At 32.3% G+C, this 23,422-nt stretch overlaps 2 protein-coding genes across 2 annotated transcripts in view; both read right to left on the bottom strand.

The window, feature by feature from the left end:
• Positions 1–14,698, bottom strand: part of LOC115880760 (5-hydroxytryptamine receptor-like) — a 182,988-nt gene extending 168,290 nt beyond the window's left edge. The window contains exon 1 of the mRNA XM_030898041.1: positions 14,548–14,698. Coding sequence (XP_030753901.1) covers positions 14,548–14,698 — 151 coding nt within the window. The remainder of the gene's footprint in view (positions 1–14,547) is intronic.
• A 4,526-nt stretch (positions 14,699–19,224) lies between these two features.
• Positions 19,225–22,579, bottom strand: LOC115880737. Its single transcript, XM_030898016.1, has 4 exons — positions 21,772–22,579; positions 21,557–21,670; positions 21,449–21,493; positions 19,225–21,383 (listed from the first exon to the last, which is right to left on the bottom strand). Exons 1-4 carry the CDS (start codon positions 21,920–21,922, stop codon positions 19,468–19,470), a joined length of 2,226 nt encoding a protein of 741 aa, XP_030753876.1. The 5' UTR covers positions 21,923–22,579; the 3' UTR covers positions 19,225–19,467.
• Between the last annotated feature and the right edge of the window lie 843 nt (positions 22,580–23,422).

Genomic DNA, 23,422 nt, shown 5'->3' with positions numbered 1-23,422 from the left:
TGAATTGGTACTTTTACATGCGTATATTTTTACAAATTTTGTAAACCCATCAATTACAGCAAAAATAAATCGATTTTTCTTTTTGCTGGTTTTTGCTAAAGGTCCGCAATGATCTAAATGTAATGTAAGGAATGGTTTATTTCCCATTAGGTATATTATGTAAAAAACCCTCTTTTTCCACTTACAGGAGAATAAGTAATACATTTAAACAGTTTTTATATATTCATCAACTTTAGTTCTCATGTTTGGAAACCAATAGAGTTCTTTTATAGCATTAATACATTTATCAATACCTACATGTCCTAAATCATCGTGACAACTTCTAATTACATTTAATTCCATAGTGTTAGGTACATAAAATAGTAAACGTCTATTTTCTTTTTATAAACAAGATTGTTATTGATTTCAAAATCTTTACTTTCAGTTTTCTCTAATTCCTCTCTAATTTTGTTAATTTTTGAATCTTGATATTGTCTAATGCTAAGATTTGTTTCAAAAGGTGTCTCTTCTAGTACTAAAACATTTTGATAGCATCTACTTAAAAGAATCAACATGTTGCATATTACTTCCACTTCTATGTTCTAAAGTATAGTCATAATTTTGTAAAATAAACTCCATCTCATTATTTTCGGGTTAATGTCTTTCTTCTTAAGTGCTAAAGTGATACTATTACAATCTGTATAAATTTTAAATTTAATGCCTAGTATATAGACATGAAATCTTTTAATGCTATTTATTATGGCTGCTAATTCTAAAATAAAACTATGTTGCTTAGACTCTGACTCTGTGGTACGTTGGCTATAATAAAATACTGGATGGAACTTTAAATCTTTTTGTTTTTGCATTAAAATACCGGAATAACCATGCGAACTAGCATCACAATGAAGCTGAGTTTCTGCTTTAGGTGAGTATAATGCTAAAACTGGTTTAGACATTAATATTTCTTTTAAATTATTAAAACTAGTAAATTGCTCAGATCCAAAATTGAATTTACTGTTTTTTAGTTAAATTATATAATGGGCCAGCAATGGTTGAAATTTGGAACAAATTTTCGAAAGTAAGAGGTCAAACCAATGAAACTTTGAACCTGTTTTACATTTTTTGGCACTGGGTAATTTTTAATTGCTAATAAATGCTCATCATTCGGACGAATTTCTTTTTCATTAATAATATATCCTAAATATTTTATCTCAGTATATAAAAAAGTACATTTATCTATTCTCAAAGTCAAGCGATTTTCCACTAATAGTTTAAAACATGCTTTAAAATTGAGATATTTTCTGGTATAGTTGTAGTTGGTATTAAAATATCATCAAAATAAATAAAAATTTTATTTAGATCAATAAGTTCTTTAAATATTTCGTGAATGTACCTCATAAATACAGAAGGAGAATTTTTAAGACCAAATGGCATCTTTAAAAATTCGTATTGAGCTACTGGGGTTACAAACGAAGTATATTTTATCGAATCGTGTTCAATATCAACGTGATAAAAAGCACTTTTAAGGTCCAGGGTTGTGAAATATTTTTGACCTTGTAATTGAATAATTTGATCTTCAATCAGGGGAATAGGAAAGTTATCTCTTACAGTAATTTTATTTAAAGCTCTAAAATCAGGACACAATCGATAATCATTAGTTTTCTTTTTAACTAGAACTATTGGAGAGCTGTACTCGAAGTACTTTTTGTATTACATTGTTTTCTAACATGTCGTTAATCAAATCTTGCACTATATTTTTTTCATAAAAGATAAACGTCTAGGTTTAAAATAAAACGGAGTATGATTTGAATTAACTACTATTTTCATTTTAATTTTAGATTCTATTTTTCAGGTCGCTCAGGTTGTATATAATCTTGAACAAAAAAAGATCAACTAATTTTTGACGATTTTTTGCATCAATTTCAGAATTTATATTTAAATCAACCTCATTTTGATCAATGTAATCAATTTGTAAGATTTCATTATTTTCCTGATTTTCAATAAATTATCATTTTAATACTGATTTTATTTTGACTTTTCCAGACTCAAAAATTAAAGAAATATTTTTATTTGTCATAAAATTTCTACCTAATAGACATTTAACAGGTATAGCATCATCTGGTACTATATAAAATAAAACTTGGACATCTATGCCTTCAACATATACTTTAAACATTATTGAACCTATAACATCTAATTTAGATTTATTAACACCCTCAAAATCTACAGATGGGGCTTCTGAGATTTCAAAATTAAATGGTCTGATTATGCTATTAGTAATAATAGAAATTACACTACCTGAATCAAGAGTACCTTCGATAAATAATTGTTTACTGTCTTTTACAAGACACAAAGGCAAAGGTGAATCTATCAGGGAATTTGTTCTCGACCATCAATGCTTCTTTCTCTTCAACTTCTTTCTTGGATGTAGAGGCTCTTTCTCCTTTAATCTTTGGACAGTCTCTTATTTTATGTTCCATTGAGCCACAATTGAAACACGAACCCCTCACTCTAGGCATCTTTTTTTGCATTGCGACGCCAAATGTCCTAGCAAATTGCAATTGTAACACTTAATGGTTTTATTATTAACTTGATCTAAACTGGTAAATTTCTTCAGAGATGCTTCAATTGTCTTCTGTGGTTTTTTAATTTCATTTTTTCTTTCAGGCAATCTATTTTTCCTCGCAGTAACAATTCTCTCGTATGCTATAATGTCCTGGTATAATGCATCTTCATCTATATGGAATTTGGACATGACAAAATTACTTAATTCTCTGGACCATAATCCAATAGCTATCTGCTCTTTCTCTTCTTCGAATGATAAACTTAACTCTTTGCATAATGATGCTTTGGAATGAAAATATACGCTTACATTTTCATTGACAGACTATACCCTCTCTTGCATTCTTTTCCATAATTCGGTTTTATTCTTGGTAAATACAAATGTTTTAATAAAAGCCATGCGGAAGGATGACCAATCTACAACTTCACTGCTTCGCCCTGAATACCAATGGCGTGCAGCACCAATCAGATTACTTTTGGCTGTTTGGAAAATAAACGCATCTGGCCAATTGTGAAGTGTTGCGGCAGTTTCCAACTGCTGTAACCATAACAACTTTACTTGGCTCTTCTTCAGCACTGAATATTTCTATAGTTTTCGAGAGATCTGGCATTACGTTATAATTTCGAACTGGAGATTCTTGATTTGGCGCATGTAATGGCTGCTGCTGTTGTTTTTGTAGCATTTGCAACATCTGAGTATTTTGTTGCAATAAGGTTGTTATCGTATTCATAAATTGATTAATATTAGCATTACTGTTTGGATTTTCTTCAGCTCTATTTTGCACAAATCTTTCAAAATCATCAGCAGAAAAATTGGTGACTCTGGTTTTCGTCTTGATCTTCCATTTTATTTATTGCCGGTAATCTTCAAACTATTGTTATAACTTATCACTCTTCTTCTCTTCTTGGGGACTACGCAGATTTAACCCCACACCTGAAGTTATAAAAGGGGGAGCCTTAATTTTTATTGTATTTACAATAAAAATGACTTCATGTAATTTTTATACTTTATTCTCCAATTTTGTTTATTTCTCCATACATAACAACTAACAACACCATAACAACCAGCTACCCATAATTCTATGCTTCCAGGAAGGAGTTGTCAGCCTAGTTTTTGGCGCTATATTTAAATAATTCTTACACAATAAAGTAATACTATACACGTAATACCACATACGTAATACTATTCACGTAGTACCACATACGTAACATCACCCATATAACACCACACACGCAATACCATATACGTAGCACCATATACGTAACATCACACACATAATACCATATACGTAACATCACATACATAATACTATATACGTAACATCACATACATAATACTATATACGTAACATCACATACATAATACTAATTACGTAGTATGTGGATAAGGTGTACGGAAAGAATTTCCGACACTCTCGATGTTCTGAGACTTATCACATACTACGGTGGCATTTGACGGACTCTTCCGTCACGAGGAACCCATACATGGTTATTCTTTACTGTTGAGCATGCAACTAACCAGTAGCACACTCAACTCGCCCACCATGTAGAGCGGATACACGTGCCCCAAGGCCACCAACCATGACCATAGGCTAGATAATAGCCATAGATCGAAACAAAATAAAAAAACGAATGACAATATGACAATCAAACAAACTCAAAGACTTACAGAAAACTGTAAAGTCAAAAATTACAAAAATGTCAAACACGACACTGCTCAAAGCCAGACTCAAAAAAATCACAATTGCCAAACGCAACTAAACTGTAGGGCTAAATAAAACTAACGAGCTAAACTAAACTATGCATAAGGGACTAAAATGATGAAATTGTCTCTATGACAACTCATCAGGCAAAAACAAACTAACAATTATCTCACTGACAGTTATTCTAAACCAAAAAAGTGGTGTAATTGCTCGTGAAACAATACATCTGGACTAAAAACCAGAAAAAGCTAACAAAACAGAGCAATCATCATCTCGCTATGCACGCCACTAAGAAACTCAATGCATCTGCACTCTCCATACAGACACTGCCAAAATTCACTAAAAAAAACTAAAAATGATATAGATGTTACCAAGACAAAAATATCTCACAATACAAAAAGATCTAAACCTGACACAAGTGTCATCAAAAAAATATATCTCATCAAATAAACAGAGAAAATTAGAACTCCAACTAAACGCAAACTATTGACTCGTTTTGACACAGATATAGTTCTTCGAAAACATTGCATTGGCTATCAGATCTAGTAAAAACTATTAAAACCAGGCAACAGAATCCGAAAACAGAGATGTCAAACGTCAATCCTCCATAAACTTGAGTCACGAGCGCTAAATCGCTCAAATAACTCAAAAACAATCATCATGTTAAATGATGACAACACGTTAATGATCTTGGACGTCTCCAAAAAAAATCATTAACAACCAAAATGTTCACAGTAGCCTCCTGCTAACTGTAAACCATAAATACGACAAATGCTCCCGCATGTGTCGTCTGCAACACTGCAAATAATTTAATGTCCTCCTGACATTAAATCACTAAACGGTAAATGTCTGTATGAAAAGTTAGTCGGCAACTATCATAACAGAACCAGTACCAAACATTCCTTTGACACAGCTGTCAAAAGAAAACAAAACGATACCTCACGTATCAAATATGACAAGTCACCCTCGTCATACACTCAAAAAACTCAAAGGATACACTTCCTGTATCACCATAACAGTCCTAGTATAACTGTCACAACAAAAAAACTCAAAATGTACCTAAAGTACCAAACAGGACAGTCTAGCAACTGTCGATAGTAACTGACAACACTGAAGGTTCAGATGATGAAACATAGTGAATGCGATACTAAATAAAAATATTGGCATAAAAAACATTGGCGTAGAAACCTGAAGGTAAACTAAACAATAAACGAGATGAGATTAACTCTAACGTACATAAAAATAACCCTAAATGTAAGTTTAGCAGCTCGCCCTAACAGTTATCGATAATCACAAAAACTTTTAAAATTAATTGCAATCAATTAATCAACACAAACAAAATCAAAATGGTCAAGTTGTGACCACCCAGTATAGTAAAATTATCAAAATAGTCTCAGCTAAGCATAACGTTTAAAATTTATATCAAATTTCAAACACCCAGAGATATAAACAGAATCAAAGTCGAAAATTTAATGCTTGTCCAACCTGTTTAGGGAAAATACAAACCAAAATGTCTGTAAATACAAAGCTTCAAACCTTATCAAATGTCAAACACCTTGAAATTTAAAAAAAATTTCAAAGTCACAAAAAAACTATTGACCACCCTGTATAAGGAAGTCCCAACAATAGATAAACTTTCAAGTTTATCTACCAAGAAAAAATTTTAAATAACTATTAAAAAAAATTTTTAACCCCAAAGAAAATTCAGGTCCAAGTATTAAATCTTGACCGCCCTGTATATCAGGTTCAAAAATATATTAAAATATCACAAATATCAAAACACACAGCTGACACATCTCCGTTATATGAAATTGTCCAAATTCCATAGACCCAAATAATAATAAATAGAAATATCAAAAATAAGAAAGAGAATAAAAACTTCAGTCTTAAATACCAACAAAACAACAACTGTTTCCTCCCCTGTATCATGCCAAAAAAAATTAAACTACAAAAATTAATTTAAGAAAATTAATCAGGAAAATTGTCAGACTCCAGTGAAATACATTACGAGTAAAAAATACAAAACAGACTGAATAATATAGTTTCGAATTTTCTCGAGGCCCCACGTTGGGCGCCAAATTATGTGTAGCGTTTTTTAAACAACTACCACTGCGAACGGCAGCTTTTCATCGGAGTGCAGTCGTGGATAAGGTATTTCACTGGAAAGAAAACTAATTAAGAACAATAAACAAAAAAAATAGATATTGGGCGCCAGGCATGTACAGAGAAAGAAAACACAGTTGTATATTACTTAAAACTAATGACTATATTTATTCATGATGAATTCTGATGGGAAATAGCATTGTACAATTTTAATAATTATTATAGTGGTTATTTGTTGAGTAAAACTATGTATGTAAATAATATTAAATATGTTCTATGAAAAGACTATGAAAAAATACAATGCGTGTAACGTTATAGAAAATATAAGAAAAGTAGCATTACTTTATTTAAATTGTTAAATTTTATGCGGTATTAAATCTGATATGTTGCAACCTGTAGATTCTAGAATCTATGTCTCGTTATTCATCTGTTAATATAGCGCAATAATAATATCTATAGAAAGTAATACTATTACAAGATGTAATATAATGAAACCTAAAATCTAAATCACATTGTAACTACTGAATCGACATAAATGTTCTTAATAATTTAACCACTAAATATAGTCTGTACGATATTATTTAAAATATACGTTACTGTTTAAGACTGAAAATATAGAAAATCTAAAACATAAAAACTAGAACATAAATCTACACTTAGCTGTTCTTTATGTAATCTTGCTTCAAACAGTAGCAGCGTGAGGTGGTCTCGCATCTCTGTACTCAGCCATCCAACACAACCAAAGGGGCCAGAATGAGACACCATAAATTGGTGCAGCCGTAACTAACTAGCTTACAGCTGGGAACGAAGCAGCATGGGACTACTACAAGCTACATCCACGCTGTGGCACTTATATGTAAGAAAAAATCGTTCTTACTGGGGACACTCGTCCACAGGACATCCGTACATAAGATAATGTCCGTACATAAGACCCTACCCGTACCTTGGACACAGTCCGTACCTTGGACACAGTCCGTACCTTGGACACAGTCCGCACCTTGGACACAGTCCGTACCTTGGACACAGTCTGTACCTTGGAAATAGTCCGTATCTTGGACCCTAAAAATATGAAACTCTTGTTTAAAACCAAACAAGGTCTAATAAACAAAATAAACCTACCTCGAAATACTTCCGAGGGCTCAATAAATAATAAACAACATGTCCTTTCTTCCATGTGACATTCTGGAGGACAAAAGAAAAGGGACGCCAACGTGCCAGCAAAACACAAATACAAGTTGGGACATCCGTAACTCTACCCTAAAAATATTCAATAATAATATCGAATCTGTAAAAGGTAATAACTCATCTTTACCTATATCCTCGAAATAGCAGCTGATTCAAATTATACAGCAAGATTTAAATAATCACCATTTCTAAAAGCAGGGATACAACAGAGCGTCAAAACAAAGTGAGGTTAAGCACGGAGAGAGTTGACAGAAGTGATGATGACAGCGCCTCCTCAGAGCGATAACAGGGTTGTGTGGAACGATAACAGGGTTGGCGACTAGGGAACGTAAAAATTACGCGTCAAATAAACTATCCGGCCTGAACGAGAGGGAATCCGGTGATGATAGGCCAGACATCATATATTATGTATAAAAAAGACATGTAACGAACTAAAAACGTTACATTATGAGAAGTGGCAACAAATTTTCGTAAAGATAACTTGCCACTCTCTCCAGTTTTTGAAAATTTCATGTACCTATACACTACACCTTCTGGTTTGTTGGTGTCAAATCTACCAAAGTTGCGACACTACTGCCCACCAATTTTAGCAACATTTTAAATTATCAATTTTACAAACATTTGAAATTATCAATAAGCAAATGAAAATGATAAATTTTTACAAGTACTTCGCTATTCCTCGCCGCTCTACTATGTTTCAGCACCTCGAGGCTTGCTCGTCGCGATATTGCGCTGCTTGCTCGCCGCTATCCTCATCGCTCCACTGTGTTCTTAGCCTAACTTAGTATTTTTGTATCTCTCACAACTCAAGAACGAATTCGTATAAATCATTCAAAATGAACGATTTGCTTCATTGAGTTCTTTAAAAAATGTCAAATTCATTTTTCTTTAAAATAAAACGGGGAAAACTTATTCATCATTTTTAAAATTTACATGGGGTTACACATGGAATACTGGATGTCGCTTGACGTTAAATTGAAATTTGACTTTGCAATCTTTTCAAATTTTTATAAATCCAAAAAAAAATTTAATTTAAATAAAAGTATTTTGAGAATTATTCCAATAAATAATAGCTATAATCAGAAACAGAACAGACATAAAAAGTATTAAAATAAACCAATTATTATTCTAACTGAACTGCGTTATATTATCTCCACTTATCCACTGGAAAATAGGATAGGGAAATAGTTACACTGTGTCGCTTCAACTGACGTCCGATTTAATTGAAATGCATTTGAATGTAATCAATTTCGTATAAAATTTGTATTGTTGAAACCTAATAAGCTTAAGTTTTGTTTATGAACTGGTACTCGTGTGTGAGAATATTCTATTGGATTATGGTAGCGTATTATATCAGTATAAATTGTATTAGTTATAAACATTGGCGTAGCTAGGGGTGTTCCATTTAAGAAAATAAAATTTTAGTTCATATCATCAAAAATATTTTTTTCGTAGAAAATCAGACCACCACCACTGTATTCTACGTGAAAAGCTCTAAAAGAAACAGTTTTTTAACAGTACAGTACTCAACAGAAGAGTAACATTATTTAAGAAAAAGTAATCTGTTCATATAATACATGCATTTTATTCCGTTGCTTCACTGGTAAAGAGTTCTCTTTGTTTTTATCGTTTGTCACAGCTTCAATATAATATCGTTCTTTCCTCGATAACGACTATTCAAAAAGACCCTTCTTCGAGGCGTTTGTATTAGAGCTGTAATGTCTACTAGTAGAGTAAAACGAGTTAACTGTTGTTTTTTTTAATGAGTGATTCTGTAGATTCCTATATCTTTATATACTGCACTAAAACAACATGCGTTAAGAGTATATTATGCTGTACTGTTCGGGTCGCTGTCAGGGTTCGGCTAAAGCGGGTGTGTGGCCGAAAAAAATATATATTATATTTCAGAAATCTGCTTAAGCCTTAGCCCGAACTTGCTGTGTTAAGCCACACACAAAATTCCAGACACACATTCTTTGATTAAGGTTTGCAGAGCTTCAGCATTTGTTACAAAATAGCGAGTAATTTGTTACAAAACCATATAAATTATAAATCACTGTAATCACAAAACTTCAATCTATTTCCGTATTGTAACGGAATTTTAAATGATGTCTTTATTTTCGAGAAAATTTAGTCCAAACATAAGGAGTATTTTGTTGATGTTTGACCATCAAAATCTTAAAAATAAAGAAGTTGTCTAAAATTGTGCTACTATAATCCTTTATCTTTAATTTCCTTCTTCATTTATGTAAAAATACCTAGCCAGTTTTACATAAAACGTTAAATGCCGAACGCTTATTTTGCTAGTTTTTCGGACTAATGAAATGGACTCTTAAGAACCGTACAGACTGTGCACATCTTATCTACAACATATTTCGGAGAAAATTTGGAGAATCTCATAATCTCAACAATAATTTAAGACTCCTACAGGTGTATAAAACCGGAAACATTTGATTATATTGTATGCAAAATATCTGAAACAATTAAAAAAAAGTGGTGCTCTTGAAAACGTGCCCACTCCACAGTGCAGAAAGGTCTAAATCTAAACGTTTTCCGATTCTCTTATCAAAGGACTACAAAGACGCGCTAATGTAATCATAGCTTCCACATAAAACACTTTTATAGAAAATACATTTTAATTTATTGCTTCGCTAATATACCGTGCGGTGGTGCATCGGAAAATGATCACCATCGATTTAAATTCTGAAAACGGCAAATATTACCTATCTTTCCAGATGACTTTTTTGAAGAGACGTTAAAATTAGTGTCTCCAAAAAAATCTTATATGGGTATTTCGCCACTGCAAGAAAAACTACAAAATAAAATAGCTATTTTTGTTGTAAAGATTGCTGCGTTAATCCAACGAAAACTACTTGTCAGCAGTTAGGTTTACAGATAAACAAATTTGCCTAACGAACAAAAAATGCTTAACGTTACGCAAAGTTTACCTCTTTCCGTCGTCGGAAGCAAAAAATACAACAAATAAAGAAAAAAAACTATTTAAAATATTAAAATGCAACTATTCGAGCACACTTTAGTTTTTTTTTAAACAGATACGACTACAAAACACCGTTGACGTTCTGTTAAAAAGACATTATATCAAGTTAAACTTCAAAATTAACAATTACTACCTGATGACAATTACTTAATAAGGTAAAGCCAAAAAGCCTCAAACTTTCTGTATGATTATTTTTACTTTTTACATATGTTATGTTTATTTGTGTTATGTTCATTAAAATCAAAGAAGCGATTGCCATACATTACTAACATACAGATTACTTTTATTATGTGATATATATTTATTTTAATTAGATTGTATTAAAAAAGCTTCTTTTATTTTTTATCGCTCCTTTCATTATAATTTTGACGTTGTTAAAATCTATTCTGTGCCCTGTGTCCCATGAATGCTCACAAATTTTAGATTTGTGAAAATCGTCCTTTCTTAAATAATCCTTATGTTCTTTAATTCGAACGTTTAAGGATCTAGATGTTTCACCAATATAAAATTTATCGCTATCATTCAAATGGTATTTTATATATTACATTTTTTCTTTGTTGTTCAGTATTTATTGGGAATAAATAAAATAAAAAAATTAGTGTTTTCGCCTATAATTTCGTCTTTCGCCTTTCGTCTCGAATTTATAATACGGCCCAAAGAAAGCTACAATTAAAATACCAACCAAAATATGATTTTGTCACTGTCAAATTCGATGTGAAATTTTGTTTACAAGAAATTGAATGTGCAAAATAGAGTAAATTTGTATAAAATAATTATGGCTTTCAGCACTTCCAAAAGAGCTACGATGATTAGATACTATTCTCAACTAGATACTATTCTCAACTAATAATGAGTGTCTCAACAACTAATAATTCTTTTGTAGATGAATTTCAACTTAGAAAAAAATAATAGCCAACTTTCCCAAACAACACAAATCCTTGTAAACAAAATGTGACGTCGAATTATACAGTGACAAAATCATATTTTTACTGGTATTTTAATTTTCGATGTACTTAAACAGCCGTTAAACGGTAGCCTACTAAAATGCCGTTAATAGATATTGTGACGTCGTTCATGTCGGCGGAAAGTAATGCCTGGTTTTAAGCATTTTGCAAGAGCACCTGTGGTTCCGTCGGTGAGGCTATCGCTTCGTGAGCGAATGGTCCGTGGTTCAAATCTCACGCCGACCAAGACTTTTTTATATTTTTTTTGCTTATAGGGGTGGATAGCGTTGGGTAGTCCTTATAAAATTCCTATATTTCATAAAGCCGTCAAGTGCGTCACATCAACGACGTCATACCTATTAACGGCATTTTAGTAAGCTACCGTTTAACGGCAGTTTAAGTACAGCCTTTAATTTTAGCTTTCCCTGGGCCGTATTATAAATTTTATTATTTGCCTAATAAATGCCTATTCCAAATAAAACAAAACTATAGACAAAAGTTCAACTTTAACTCCTCTTCAAAAAATCTAACACAACTTTTGCGTAAAATCATCTGGGGAGACAATATTTGACTTTTTAAAAATTTACATGGGATTTACTATGTATCGTGTTCCGATATACACCACACAATTTGCTTTTATAGTTTATCACAACTCCGACAACACGGCCTAACTCGATACGCCTATGGTAATAAATGGAAATTGCTTGAGGTATTAATAATATTATACGAATAAAATCGTGCAAATATTCGTTGAAAAATAGAAAACAGGCGTATAAAATCAACAGAGGTGTATAAAATATTAATTTTTATATCCCCGGAATTAGGTTCAATTAAAATAATACAATTAACTTTTTGAGGATTATAATTTTATTATTCTACGTATTGTGTTAAAATATAAATTGACAATTTTCATATATTTGTGAATGTAAATTTTCTTCCTTGCGATTTTCTTTGATTACTGGATTACAATAAATAGAGATGGGTCGTTATTTAATTATCTGTTATTTTATAATAGTAATTTAGAAATAACATAAAGCAACCGTTGCTACTTATAAAAAATAACGGATATAAAATACGACCTTGAACGATAGGTTAATTGAGAGTAATTTCTTAACGTGCTAAATGGCGTATCAAGTTTTTATGGTAGCCTCAATATTGCGTACAAAATTGTTAAGTTATTACAGTTGCCTAAAAACTAACAGAAAGGGAGATATTTTGTTTCTTTTTCTATTGATCTAAGCCACACTTTTTCAAATTTTATACCGGTCAATCATCAGCATCAGCTGTTTATTATTATTTCTGAACTTAATTATGTCTTCAGTGTTGCAGCTAATGTATTTTTTCACTGGATTTGTGATTTTAGAGATTTTTACATTTTTAGATTTATTGCGACAGGTGAGAAAGTAATTTGCAATAAAAAACATCATTTTCATAAACCGAGTTAGTAGTTTGTGTGAAAACATTGTTGATTTGAAATTAAATTGTTTCAGGTACCTACATACTTTATTACAAGATTTGTCCAGTTTTATATACAATAATTTTTTTAATTTAATACTTCTATTTTTATGAATATTTAAGTTACTTTTACTCTTACTTTTTTTTTGAAAGATAATGTACAGGGTGGGTCAAATTCGACGGAAAAGGAAAACACCCTGTTCTATAGGAGCTAGAACTAAGAGTTATCAAAAGAAAAAAAAAATTTTGGGCACGCCCTGTATATTTTTAATTAAATGAAAAGAACATAAAATTACCTTTCCAAAAATATAGCACACTTGATATTTTGTTATAATTCCCTTCGAAATACAGATTTTTTAAAAGTTCGCCACTTATAACTAGTAGGCTTTGGAGCCCTTATTGATGATCTTCCCCTAATGGAACTCGAAAATATATTTTTCCAGCAAGACGAGGCACCGCCTCAGAACGCCGAAGTTATCAGCTAACTTTTGCAGCCAATTTCGAGAATGATTGATTAGCTAACCAACATCCCAGCCGTTGGACGTCGAGGCCGCCGGACTTAGTACCTATGGATTTTTATCTTGGCGAAAGAATAAAGGTTGTTATTTTTAAAGTGTCTCTATAATCTAGACAAGAATTTAGAAGTACTTAGCGGTTATGCGAGAGTATCTTTCACCCCCATACCATGGACTGAATGAATTCCGTGAGAAATGTTCAAAAACGGCCCCGTCTGTCCATAACAGAAGACGGTCGACATGTCGAACACCTGTAGCACAATCTCATGTCTTGGTTTGCTATTTATTTTTATTGTTATTAGATATAGTTTAAATGTGTTGATGTTGTTTAATATAGTTTAAATTGTTATAAAATTATACATCTCTCGTTGCACACATTATTTTCGTTTTAATTGCTGCTCACAGCTAGAATTTGTGTGCATTACAGCCGGCGCCGTTCAAAGTGTACTTATTCAAAGTGGGCGAATTTTTAAGAACTCTTTATCTCGAAGAGGAATCGAGAAAAATATCAAGTATGCTATATTTTTGGAAAGGTAATTTTAAATTCTCTACAATTAGTTAAAAATATACAGGGTGTCCCATATAAAAATTCAAATTATCTGTTGATCATTCTTAAATTGTTAATTTAAAAAAAATATACATAAACAATTAAATTCCATGTAAAAAGGTGCTTTGGAAATGTTTTCATAAAAATAAAAAAAATATAGCAAAAAAGGTACAGCGATTTGTTAAAAATGCACATTTTTGAAAAACACCCCATAACTCCAAAACGGTAACAGATGTGCGATTTTCACCAACATGTTTTTGATAAAAATTGAGATCCAGACACCGATGTTAGTTTTCGTCTATCTCCTATAGAAAAGGGTGTTTCCCTTTAAAAGCGTCCAATTTGGCCCACCCGGTACCCAGCTTTTGATTTTTAAATCTTACAGTTAACGGTATATAACACAAGTTTTCAATTTAAACTTCCTACAACAACCTTAACGATAAAGATTCCGCAAAGGGTAATTCTTAAGTTGAAGTTCAAGCAAGATCGTTTCGCATTAGCAAAAGCGCTCGGCAGATTGCCGACAGTAAAAAGGAAAGAGCGGTTAAGTACTTACCAATAACAGTTACAAGAATCATCAAGCCAAGAACCACAGATAATGCGCTCATAAGGATGACGTCGGCGAGGGGCTCCATAGAATCGAGACCAATAATAGTTTCGTTAAGAGTGGAATTTTCCCGAGTATCGTTGATAAAACAGATCGGCATGGTGCAGTTCGAGCGGTAGATTGCTTCTAAGGAAGACGAGACGTTTCGGGATGGAGGATACTCAAAGATAACTGAAATAAAAAATAATATTTAAGGCGACTTAAAAGTTATACGAAAGCATAGGTAGATAATAAAAAAAAATACAATATTACACCATAATATTAGAATAAAATCAGTTTATTAAGTTGGTATACTAAGAGCTGGCAAAGAAATGCTTAAAAAAATACAATATTACATATTACACCATAATATTAGAATAAAATCAGTTTATTAAGTTGGTATACTAAGAGCTGGCAAAGGTTAGTCTTGGGTCGAGATTTCCGTATGTAAGAAGAGCACAATGCGTTTATAATGTACTGAACAAAGAGAGGACAGTAAACACGTTGCCAAACATATGAAATAAACCGAGAAACTGTGCACATCGCTAAGAGACGTGGAAGGGGATATAGCAGATTTGTCGCAGTTGGCCGGTCGACCCAATCAATACCTCTGTGAGTACTTAAAGTTCTAGGAAAAGGTGTACGGCATGCGTTCAACTTCACGATTTAATTGCGTCTCGTGATACTTAATTTGTTTACTTATTAACGAGTCGTAATTTTCCCTATAGCTTGAATTCTTTTAAGTGTAAGCTAGAAACAAATAAATAATAATTTGTAAGCAAAAAAAAATAAGTGGAATTGAGTGGGTGTTCGATAGTGGTCGCGCTATTAGAACTCTGAATTCAAAACTCGATATCTCGAAATCTATTAGAAATAATAGATTGTAGTTTTTTCAAGAACTTTGTTAATATTTCTGCTGTATTTTCTATATAGACAGTATGTGAAAATCTTTATCAATAAAAAAATTACACGATTGCTGAAAATTGCTATGCCCTAAAAGTAAATGGATGAATTGTTTACTTGATTTTTGAATGGAAAAACAACCTTATCAAATTTTTCTTATATAAACATATTGTAAAATATCCGATCTTGAAAATAAAAAAAAGTTTCAATATCTAAAGTGGTTCTTGAGTTATGGCCTGTTATGTGTTAAAAAGTTTAGTTTTTAAATTATCGCGATTACTGACGTTTTCTCGTTATAAAAAAATGACACCCTAATGATATCCTTATAATTCCATTTCAGATGCTCAGAAACTCTTGAAAAAAAAAAGTCTTTTAAAAATAAGTGGTTTTGCGAACGTGATTTTACTTTACTTGATAGGGAAAGGCGTACCGGCAACGCCGCAACAGCACACCGTCGCGCGTCGCATCGGTCGGTCGCATTTCTCTCACTCCGACTTATTAAGATCCCTATGCGATTTACTTCCACACATGTAAATGCCGACCCAAAAGTAACAGTTGCCAGCACGGTATAAGTAGTCAGTAGTCAGTATTCCGCAGAAAAAAAATAAGTAAAAAGTTCGTATAAATTTGTTCTGTGGCTGTAATACCCTGATAAAAATAAATATAAATAAAATTAAAAATAATAAAATAAAATGCTTCGTTTCGGAGATAAAGTGTAAAATTGTCATTTTTATTTTGATTCCTTCCCAATATTATCTCAGTTAACGTCGAAGTATGGATGAAAATCGGTGCCAGGCTATTTTTTGATATGAGAAATTTGATTTCGATATCAATATGACTCCTACTTGTAGAAGGCACCACCTACATGTTTTTCGACAGTTTCGAAGTGTACTGACTTTTCGTCCCCACCTGTATTAAACTCCCGAGTGAAAGAATATTCTTATGGTGTTTTTTTTTATGTAAAAAGGGCTCTTGGGAAATTTGGAGATCGCTACTAGTAATGAATTGTTCTCAAGATATTTGGAATCAAAATAATCAATGCATATCATCATTTTTCTTGATAAGGCGGACTCTCAGGACTCGTGTACTTATACAAACATTGATTATTGGCCTATACTTGCCATGTCGTCTGAGCGGTTTCCTTGTATAATTATTTGTTACTCGTCGAGGTGCGTGAGCGCCAAGCTTGTTGCAAAAAAATGTTGTTTACGAAGATAGTATACTTGCCAAGTACGCAAATATTGGCGTACTTGCCAATTACACGATTCGTGAGAATCCGCCTTTATATACAGAATATATGCTAGCTTTTTTTTTCTTGGATATGAGGTTTTATAACAGTCTTTTTTTTTTCTAGAGAGCTATTACTAACGCCTAACAGTCGGTCTTTTTGTTCTCGGGCGCCACCCCTAAAGTTTAAAGTGTTTGAGAGACCTCGGCCAATATGGGTAGCTTTTCTACAGTGGAGAATCCAGGGAAATGGGGTAAAAGCCAGTTAAAGTCGAATATATTCCATAACGAGGTTTATTTAAATAAATTAATTATGAATCCAATATCTTCAAATAAATCAAATATGAAGAAAATATTAAAACATGAAATATCGCAAAGTCTAACACAGAGAAATTAAATCAGTTAATTACAATAGCAAATAATTAGTTCATATGATTTAAATTCAAACCTGTAAAGAAATATTATCATAGAAACTACCAGCAATACATATTCCCATGCATCTTTAAATAAATCAAATATAAATCCAATATCTTCAAATAAATCAAATATGAAGAAAATATTAAAACATGAAATATCGCAAAATCTATCGCTAAATCTATCACATAATTAAGTTCATATTATTTAAATTCAAACCTGTAAAGAAATATTATTATAGGAAATACTAGCAATACATATTCACATGCATCTTTAAATAAATCAAATACGTAAGAAATATTATCATGGTAAAACAAAAGAGGAACCTTAATTAACTCTTCCTCCGTAAAGGAATTTTATACCATAAAAATAAAAATAAAAACTCTACTGTGCTTAAACTAAAATTTGCGATTACTAGAACTCTGATGGGGTATCTGGCGGTTACAAAAAAAAAGAAAGAATGCGATTACCTCTTTTTCTGAAGGAAATCGGCGTCGGATAAAACGAAACGGCCTGGTTTTCTGAATCGCCTACAGCAGCCCGGAATCCGGTCACACTAATTATTCACGGTCAGGTATAAAGAAAACTTAAAATCGGCGTCGGATCAAAACGAAACGGTCTGGTTGTCTATTCACGGTTAGGTATAAAAAAAACTTAAATGCTCGGTTTTTTAACTATCTATACTCATAAATCAGAAATACGGTTTACACTTATTTTAAATCAAATCTCTGGGACCACGATTTATACTTATTTAAAATCAAAAACGGAGATACGGTACTTTTACTTTAAAACTCAAGAATTCGGTTTTTTACAGCAGCGCTGATAAAAAAACGGATCAGAATCGACTTAAACTCACGAGGTTTACTTAGAAAAGATCACCGGTACTTAGTCTCAACAGGAAGGCCCCGTTTTCGCGCTCCCGTCGCTTAAATAATATTTCCCGTCGGGAACCACGAACCACGTTCGGTTACCATCGTCCTACCTCCCATCAAGATTCCTTACAGTAAAAAAAAACGGTTTTTACCTGTCGATCCTACAAAAAACCATTTGCTGTTTGTACCAAAAAAAAACTTCAACGTCTCCATGCAAATCGACGAAATATTTAACACAATTTTATCAGCAAATAATTTTTAGTATTAAAAATATTTTTCAGTTTTAGACTATCATAACAGTTCTAAAAATAAAAATAAACCATACTAAGCTTGTCTAAGAATTATTTGTTACCATAATCCTTCAAAACAAATGAACATATCAAATTCTACTTATATACAGTATGGTTCATAAATCCACAAACGCTATCCGTCCTGGTGATAAAAAAAAAACAAATATTTAAACATTTACCATGAGAATATTAATGATAAAAAAAATAAATAAAAAGTTATGGCCCAAGGCAGGATCGAACCCTGGCTCTTCGGTGTACCAGCGAAGTACTTTCGCTCCGAGCTATCGTGCCGTGTTGGATACATGTTCACACCTAGCATTTAACAGATTAAATAAAAAAATATACGGACTTCATTACAGTTTATTGTAAAATATAAAAGGTCCTTTTCTTTTGTCGCGCTAATAAAATAAACTGACTGAATAAAATATCAGATACTAACTTATCTGATATTTGAAAACAATGATATTTTACTTATGACAACACTCTACTATGATCCCTTGAAACACACGCGTTCAGTTTTCACCCATTGCTAATTGCATTGTAAACATTTAAATAATACACTTTATCATAAAAGTTCCTTTACTTTTCTACGATACTGTAAAGTACCCGCAGAAACAGAAAAACAAATTTATTATTCATTACAAATATATATATTAAACGTTATTAAAATTAATCATATTTTTGTCAGACAAGAATAAGACGAATCTATAGATTATAGCATTAAATATTTACGTTTTTTTTCTTTTTCTTGAAATTCTTGCAAAGAAATACCACACAAATATTGTTGGCCTATTTCAAGCATCTGTCTGAGACCGTATGAGCTTCGCTTCTTTTTGTTTCTTTAGAAACTGCCAGTGTCCCAAGAGAGGCTGTCGCGGAGGCCTTTTGTGGCTCAGGACGGTTGTTTCTTGTTTTTGTCGCTATACTTTACTTATATATCGTGGGCGTACAAGGAAAACCATGTAAGTCCAAAAACTAAAAAGGTGAGAAAAAGTGATTTTAATGTTTGAAGTGATATGTAAAATCCAATTTTATTTTTTGACTGTATTAAAAGAAATCGTTTGACATTAGGGTTATTTAGGGCTAATATAGACTAAATTAAAATACAGGGGTTTTAAGAACAAATTGTTTATTGACATTTTTATATAATAATCTGACTTAATGGATTTTTCTGAAAAAAAAACTTAAATTTTACTGGAGTTAGTGGGTTTTTCTTGATTGGCTCCTTTACTTTTTGGGATCAAATAATGAGCCAAAGGCTCATTATCGGAATCACAATCGCTTTCTTGATCAGAAATTCCCACAGATCCATCTTGAACATTTTTTGCAGAGGAAAGAGACTGGTACCATCCGTGAAATTCGTGAGGAATTGCACCACTTTTGCACAGTTTTAAAAGATCTTCTTTTTTCTTTGTGCTTATTGGTAACAAGTTTCTATACAAATTTTTTAATTGTTTTGGAGGGGCTGGTGGTCTGCCTCTTCCCCAGATTTTTATAACTTTATATTCACTGCTATGTTCATACTTATATTCGATTATATCAGCATGCTTTTTTGAGTAACGTAAACTCTTAATTAGCAACCAATTAACTGTGTTCCCCTCAATGTCCTTAGATCTGTTTTTTATGAGCAATTCCGACAAAGCTTTTAAATCATAAAATTCATTGAATTTTAGTTCTCTGACATGGTATGGTTCACTATGTCTATTGCGATTCCTTCTGGATCTTGCTATACGGAAGATATTCAGCCAATCTTGAATGGTATACACTGGTATATACTTTTTCGCATGTTCTATTGCACTGTGCATCGAATCTGCTTCCATATAGGAATGACCACTCTCTAAAAATTTGTGTTCAATCACTTCTATATGGCTCACATTTACTAAATAACACAATAGCGCTGCCACATGTTGGTTTCTATTCTGTCCTCCGCACGTGTCTGACCAAAGCGAAACTTCTTTTATTGTAAGTGGCAAATTGTTCAAATATTCAAAAAGACAAGAGCCGATTTCAGAGCTTCCCCGTTTCCCATTCAGCTCCGTCCAGCAAAAGCAAAACGCATTATTTGGGGGAGCTGATTCATAAATAGTGAGATTGTAAACACAAATTTTTCGCGAATAATACATTGGACTAACATCTGAACAGGGAATTTGTAGCACAGACTGTAAATCAAATGTTACCGAGCAAAATGTTTCTTCTCTTATAGCTCTCTCTTTATCTTTCTTTTTTTCTGCATAACAGTCTTCTTTTCTTCTTAGATGACTGAGATAACTCTCATAATTTTCTTGCTGATGGTCTGCTGTGACTGGCTTGCTTTTATTTTTTTCGCATATCTGACAGAGATCCTTTTTGGGTTTAAAAAAAGATAAATTATAATATTTTCCAAATATTCGCTTATAGGTAATGAACGAGGCAGCTTGTTTCTTCTCTTGCTCGCATTTCTCTTTATATAAAGAGTACATTTTTGATATTGAAAGAGTACTATCTAAATATTTCTTTCTTGTTGATTTTCTTGTGTGATGGGACTCATTCGTTGGGAAACTTTCAATGTGTGATTTTATATCAGCTACAACATAGTCAGGAGTTTTATTCCCAGGTTTAGATTTTCCTCTTTTATCTTCTCCAATGTAGGTGCCGGCTGGTCCTTTATGTGAGAATGCATTCAGAACTACATCATTAGAAATATTTAACGTCTTTAGGAAAAAAGCTTGGCATACCCTCAATTTATCTTTGTTTTTCTCAAAATAATATTGTTTGGAATCTTTTCGTGGGGGTCTATTATTGTTTCTGTATCTACGCCTTTCTGGGGTTTTGGCAGTTACACAATTTAAAAGAAAATCTTTTTGTCTTCGAAAGTCGGTAAGTTTCCAATAACTCTGACAGAGTACTTTTCTTTCTTCATCAGAAAACTTATTATGGCACTTGTACCTACACGTTTGGCAGTTTATTGGTTTTGGTTGCTTAGCTGGTCGTTGTTGTTTTTTTATTTCATAACTCAAGCTGTCACTTCTCCTTTTTTTTGCTACATTATACTTCCATGTTTCTGGATGACTGGTTTTCCATCTGCTTTCAGTTTTACCAGATGTATTAAGTCGCTCATCTTCTAGTAATTAAAATATTTTAATTATTAATTTCTCGCTGACAGTAATTAAAAACAACAGTACTTACCCTCGGAAGATGTTCTATGGTCCAAATCATTAAGGGCCTTCTCTTCTGGAAAATTGAAATAACTCTGTTAAATATCTTGCTATCGGTTGTAAAAACAATCGTACCTACCTTCGTAGTTTGGATCCTTTAATGAATCGTCACTATCTTCAGAATAAGCCAGTATTTCTTCCAGATCTGGAGTGCTATCCACAATTATTACTTTTTTATTAATTGTGGAACTTCCTAAAAATAGGTAAACTCTATGAAAAACTTTTTTTTTTAACTTGATAAAAAAGGTTGGTCCAGAATTTCAACCTAAGAAAAGATAAAAAGTGAATACGTACCTTCTTCCGGTTCTGGCACTGAACGGTTACAGTCTACTAGATTATTGGTACCACCATTATTAACATCTATTTCATTATTAGAAGCCATAGAGCCATCTCCATTCATCGTAGAAGATTCTAATATAAAAACACAAAAATCAATTAAGTCCATAATAAGCAGGTATGTTAAGTAAAAAGCAATTAAGTCCAGTTGAACGAAAACATTTCGTTAATAACACATTCACATTCACAATAATTTAAAATATATTATTTTATGTTTAGATTCAAGATTTTAACATATCATAAGTACTCACCTGCAATCTTTATCTCTCCAGAATAACTTGGTGGTAGTGTTTTTTTATTATTGATAAAAATCCGAGAAATTTCAAAGTCTTTATTTTCACAATTCTCTTTTACTTTTTCATAAGCCAACATTATTTTCTTTATTCTAGAACCCATTTTACTGCTTTAGTAACACTGAAAAACAGCGCTAAACGAAATACCGACCCGGTCTCTATCGAAGCGTGGCGATAACTAACAGGTCACAACAATTGTTTTTCTAACCTCATTTTGGACCTCGTTTTGGACTTAATGGATTTTTGCAGAGTGTTAAAAAATTCATAAATCCATTAAGTGCACTTAATAGATTTTTCTGAGCGAAATTTAGTGTCTGTGGACTTAGTTATTTTGAAGCTAATAATATCTCGTATATTTGAACTGTATTGGATTTAAATGATATTTAATATGAGAGGTTATACCTAAATGGACTTAGTAATGTGAAAAAACGATTTTACGAAAAAGTGGACTTACATGGTTTTCCTTGTACGCCCACGATATATCTAACAATGACATGTTAGCTTTTAGTATATTTATGGATTAGATAAATAAAAACTAAAGTATATTATTTAGAAACTGAAAAGTTATTCAAAATGTATTAAACGCTCATTATTTTCCATTAATTAATAAACAAAGTTGTAAAATCAAAATTAAACATAAAAAAAATATAAGTTATAACAGTTGTCAGGTACTAAAATAATGAAAGATCCCCAGGTACATCGATCAGGTATGACGACCGAGAAAAATTTTCGTCGATTTAAGTAAGTTGTTTATACCCTACTAACAATCTTCGGATTGTCACGGGGTTTGTAACAGGACACTGTCTCCTTAACAAACATCTCAGTAGATTGTAGCTAAGAAACAAGATCACCTCATCAGTGAGTGCGCCGAGACGACGACCATTTGTGCCAAGATGTGTTGTACGAGTGATATCGAAGATGGAGAACTAACCTCTGTAAAAGCGCCACAAATATTGACTATTGTCAAAGCTCTGAGACTGTATGATGAGTTATAACTTATTATAACTCAAGAAAAATGGACACAATAGATCTGTAAATTCGTGGAGGTTATCTCCTCTCTCATACATTCTACATTCTACCTATTCCCAGGTAAACGAAGAAAAACAGAATACAACAGAGTACAACAGAATACAAAACACGCTTGACGCCGCGCAACCACGAAAACAAGCAGGCTTTAGAAGCGGCTTCAGCACGATTGATCACATACATACACTAATAGAAAATCAGTTGAACAAAAGAATACAAACTTTATCAGTAAACGCACATTCAATTTAATGGAATTTACGTTTTTTGTTTTTTTTTTAAATAGTTTGTTA

Source organism: Sitophilus oryzae, unplaced genomic scaffold, assembly GCF_002938485.1.
Source record: "Sitophilus oryzae breed Bouriz unplaced genomic scaffold, Soryzae_2.0 scaffold_1657_pilon_pilon, whole genome shotgun sequence".
NCBI classification, from domain to species: domain Eukaryota; kingdom Metazoa; phylum Arthropoda; class Insecta; order Coleoptera; family Curculionidae; genus Sitophilus; species Sitophilus oryzae.
This window is presented reverse-complemented; position numbering and strand designations above follow the sequence as displayed.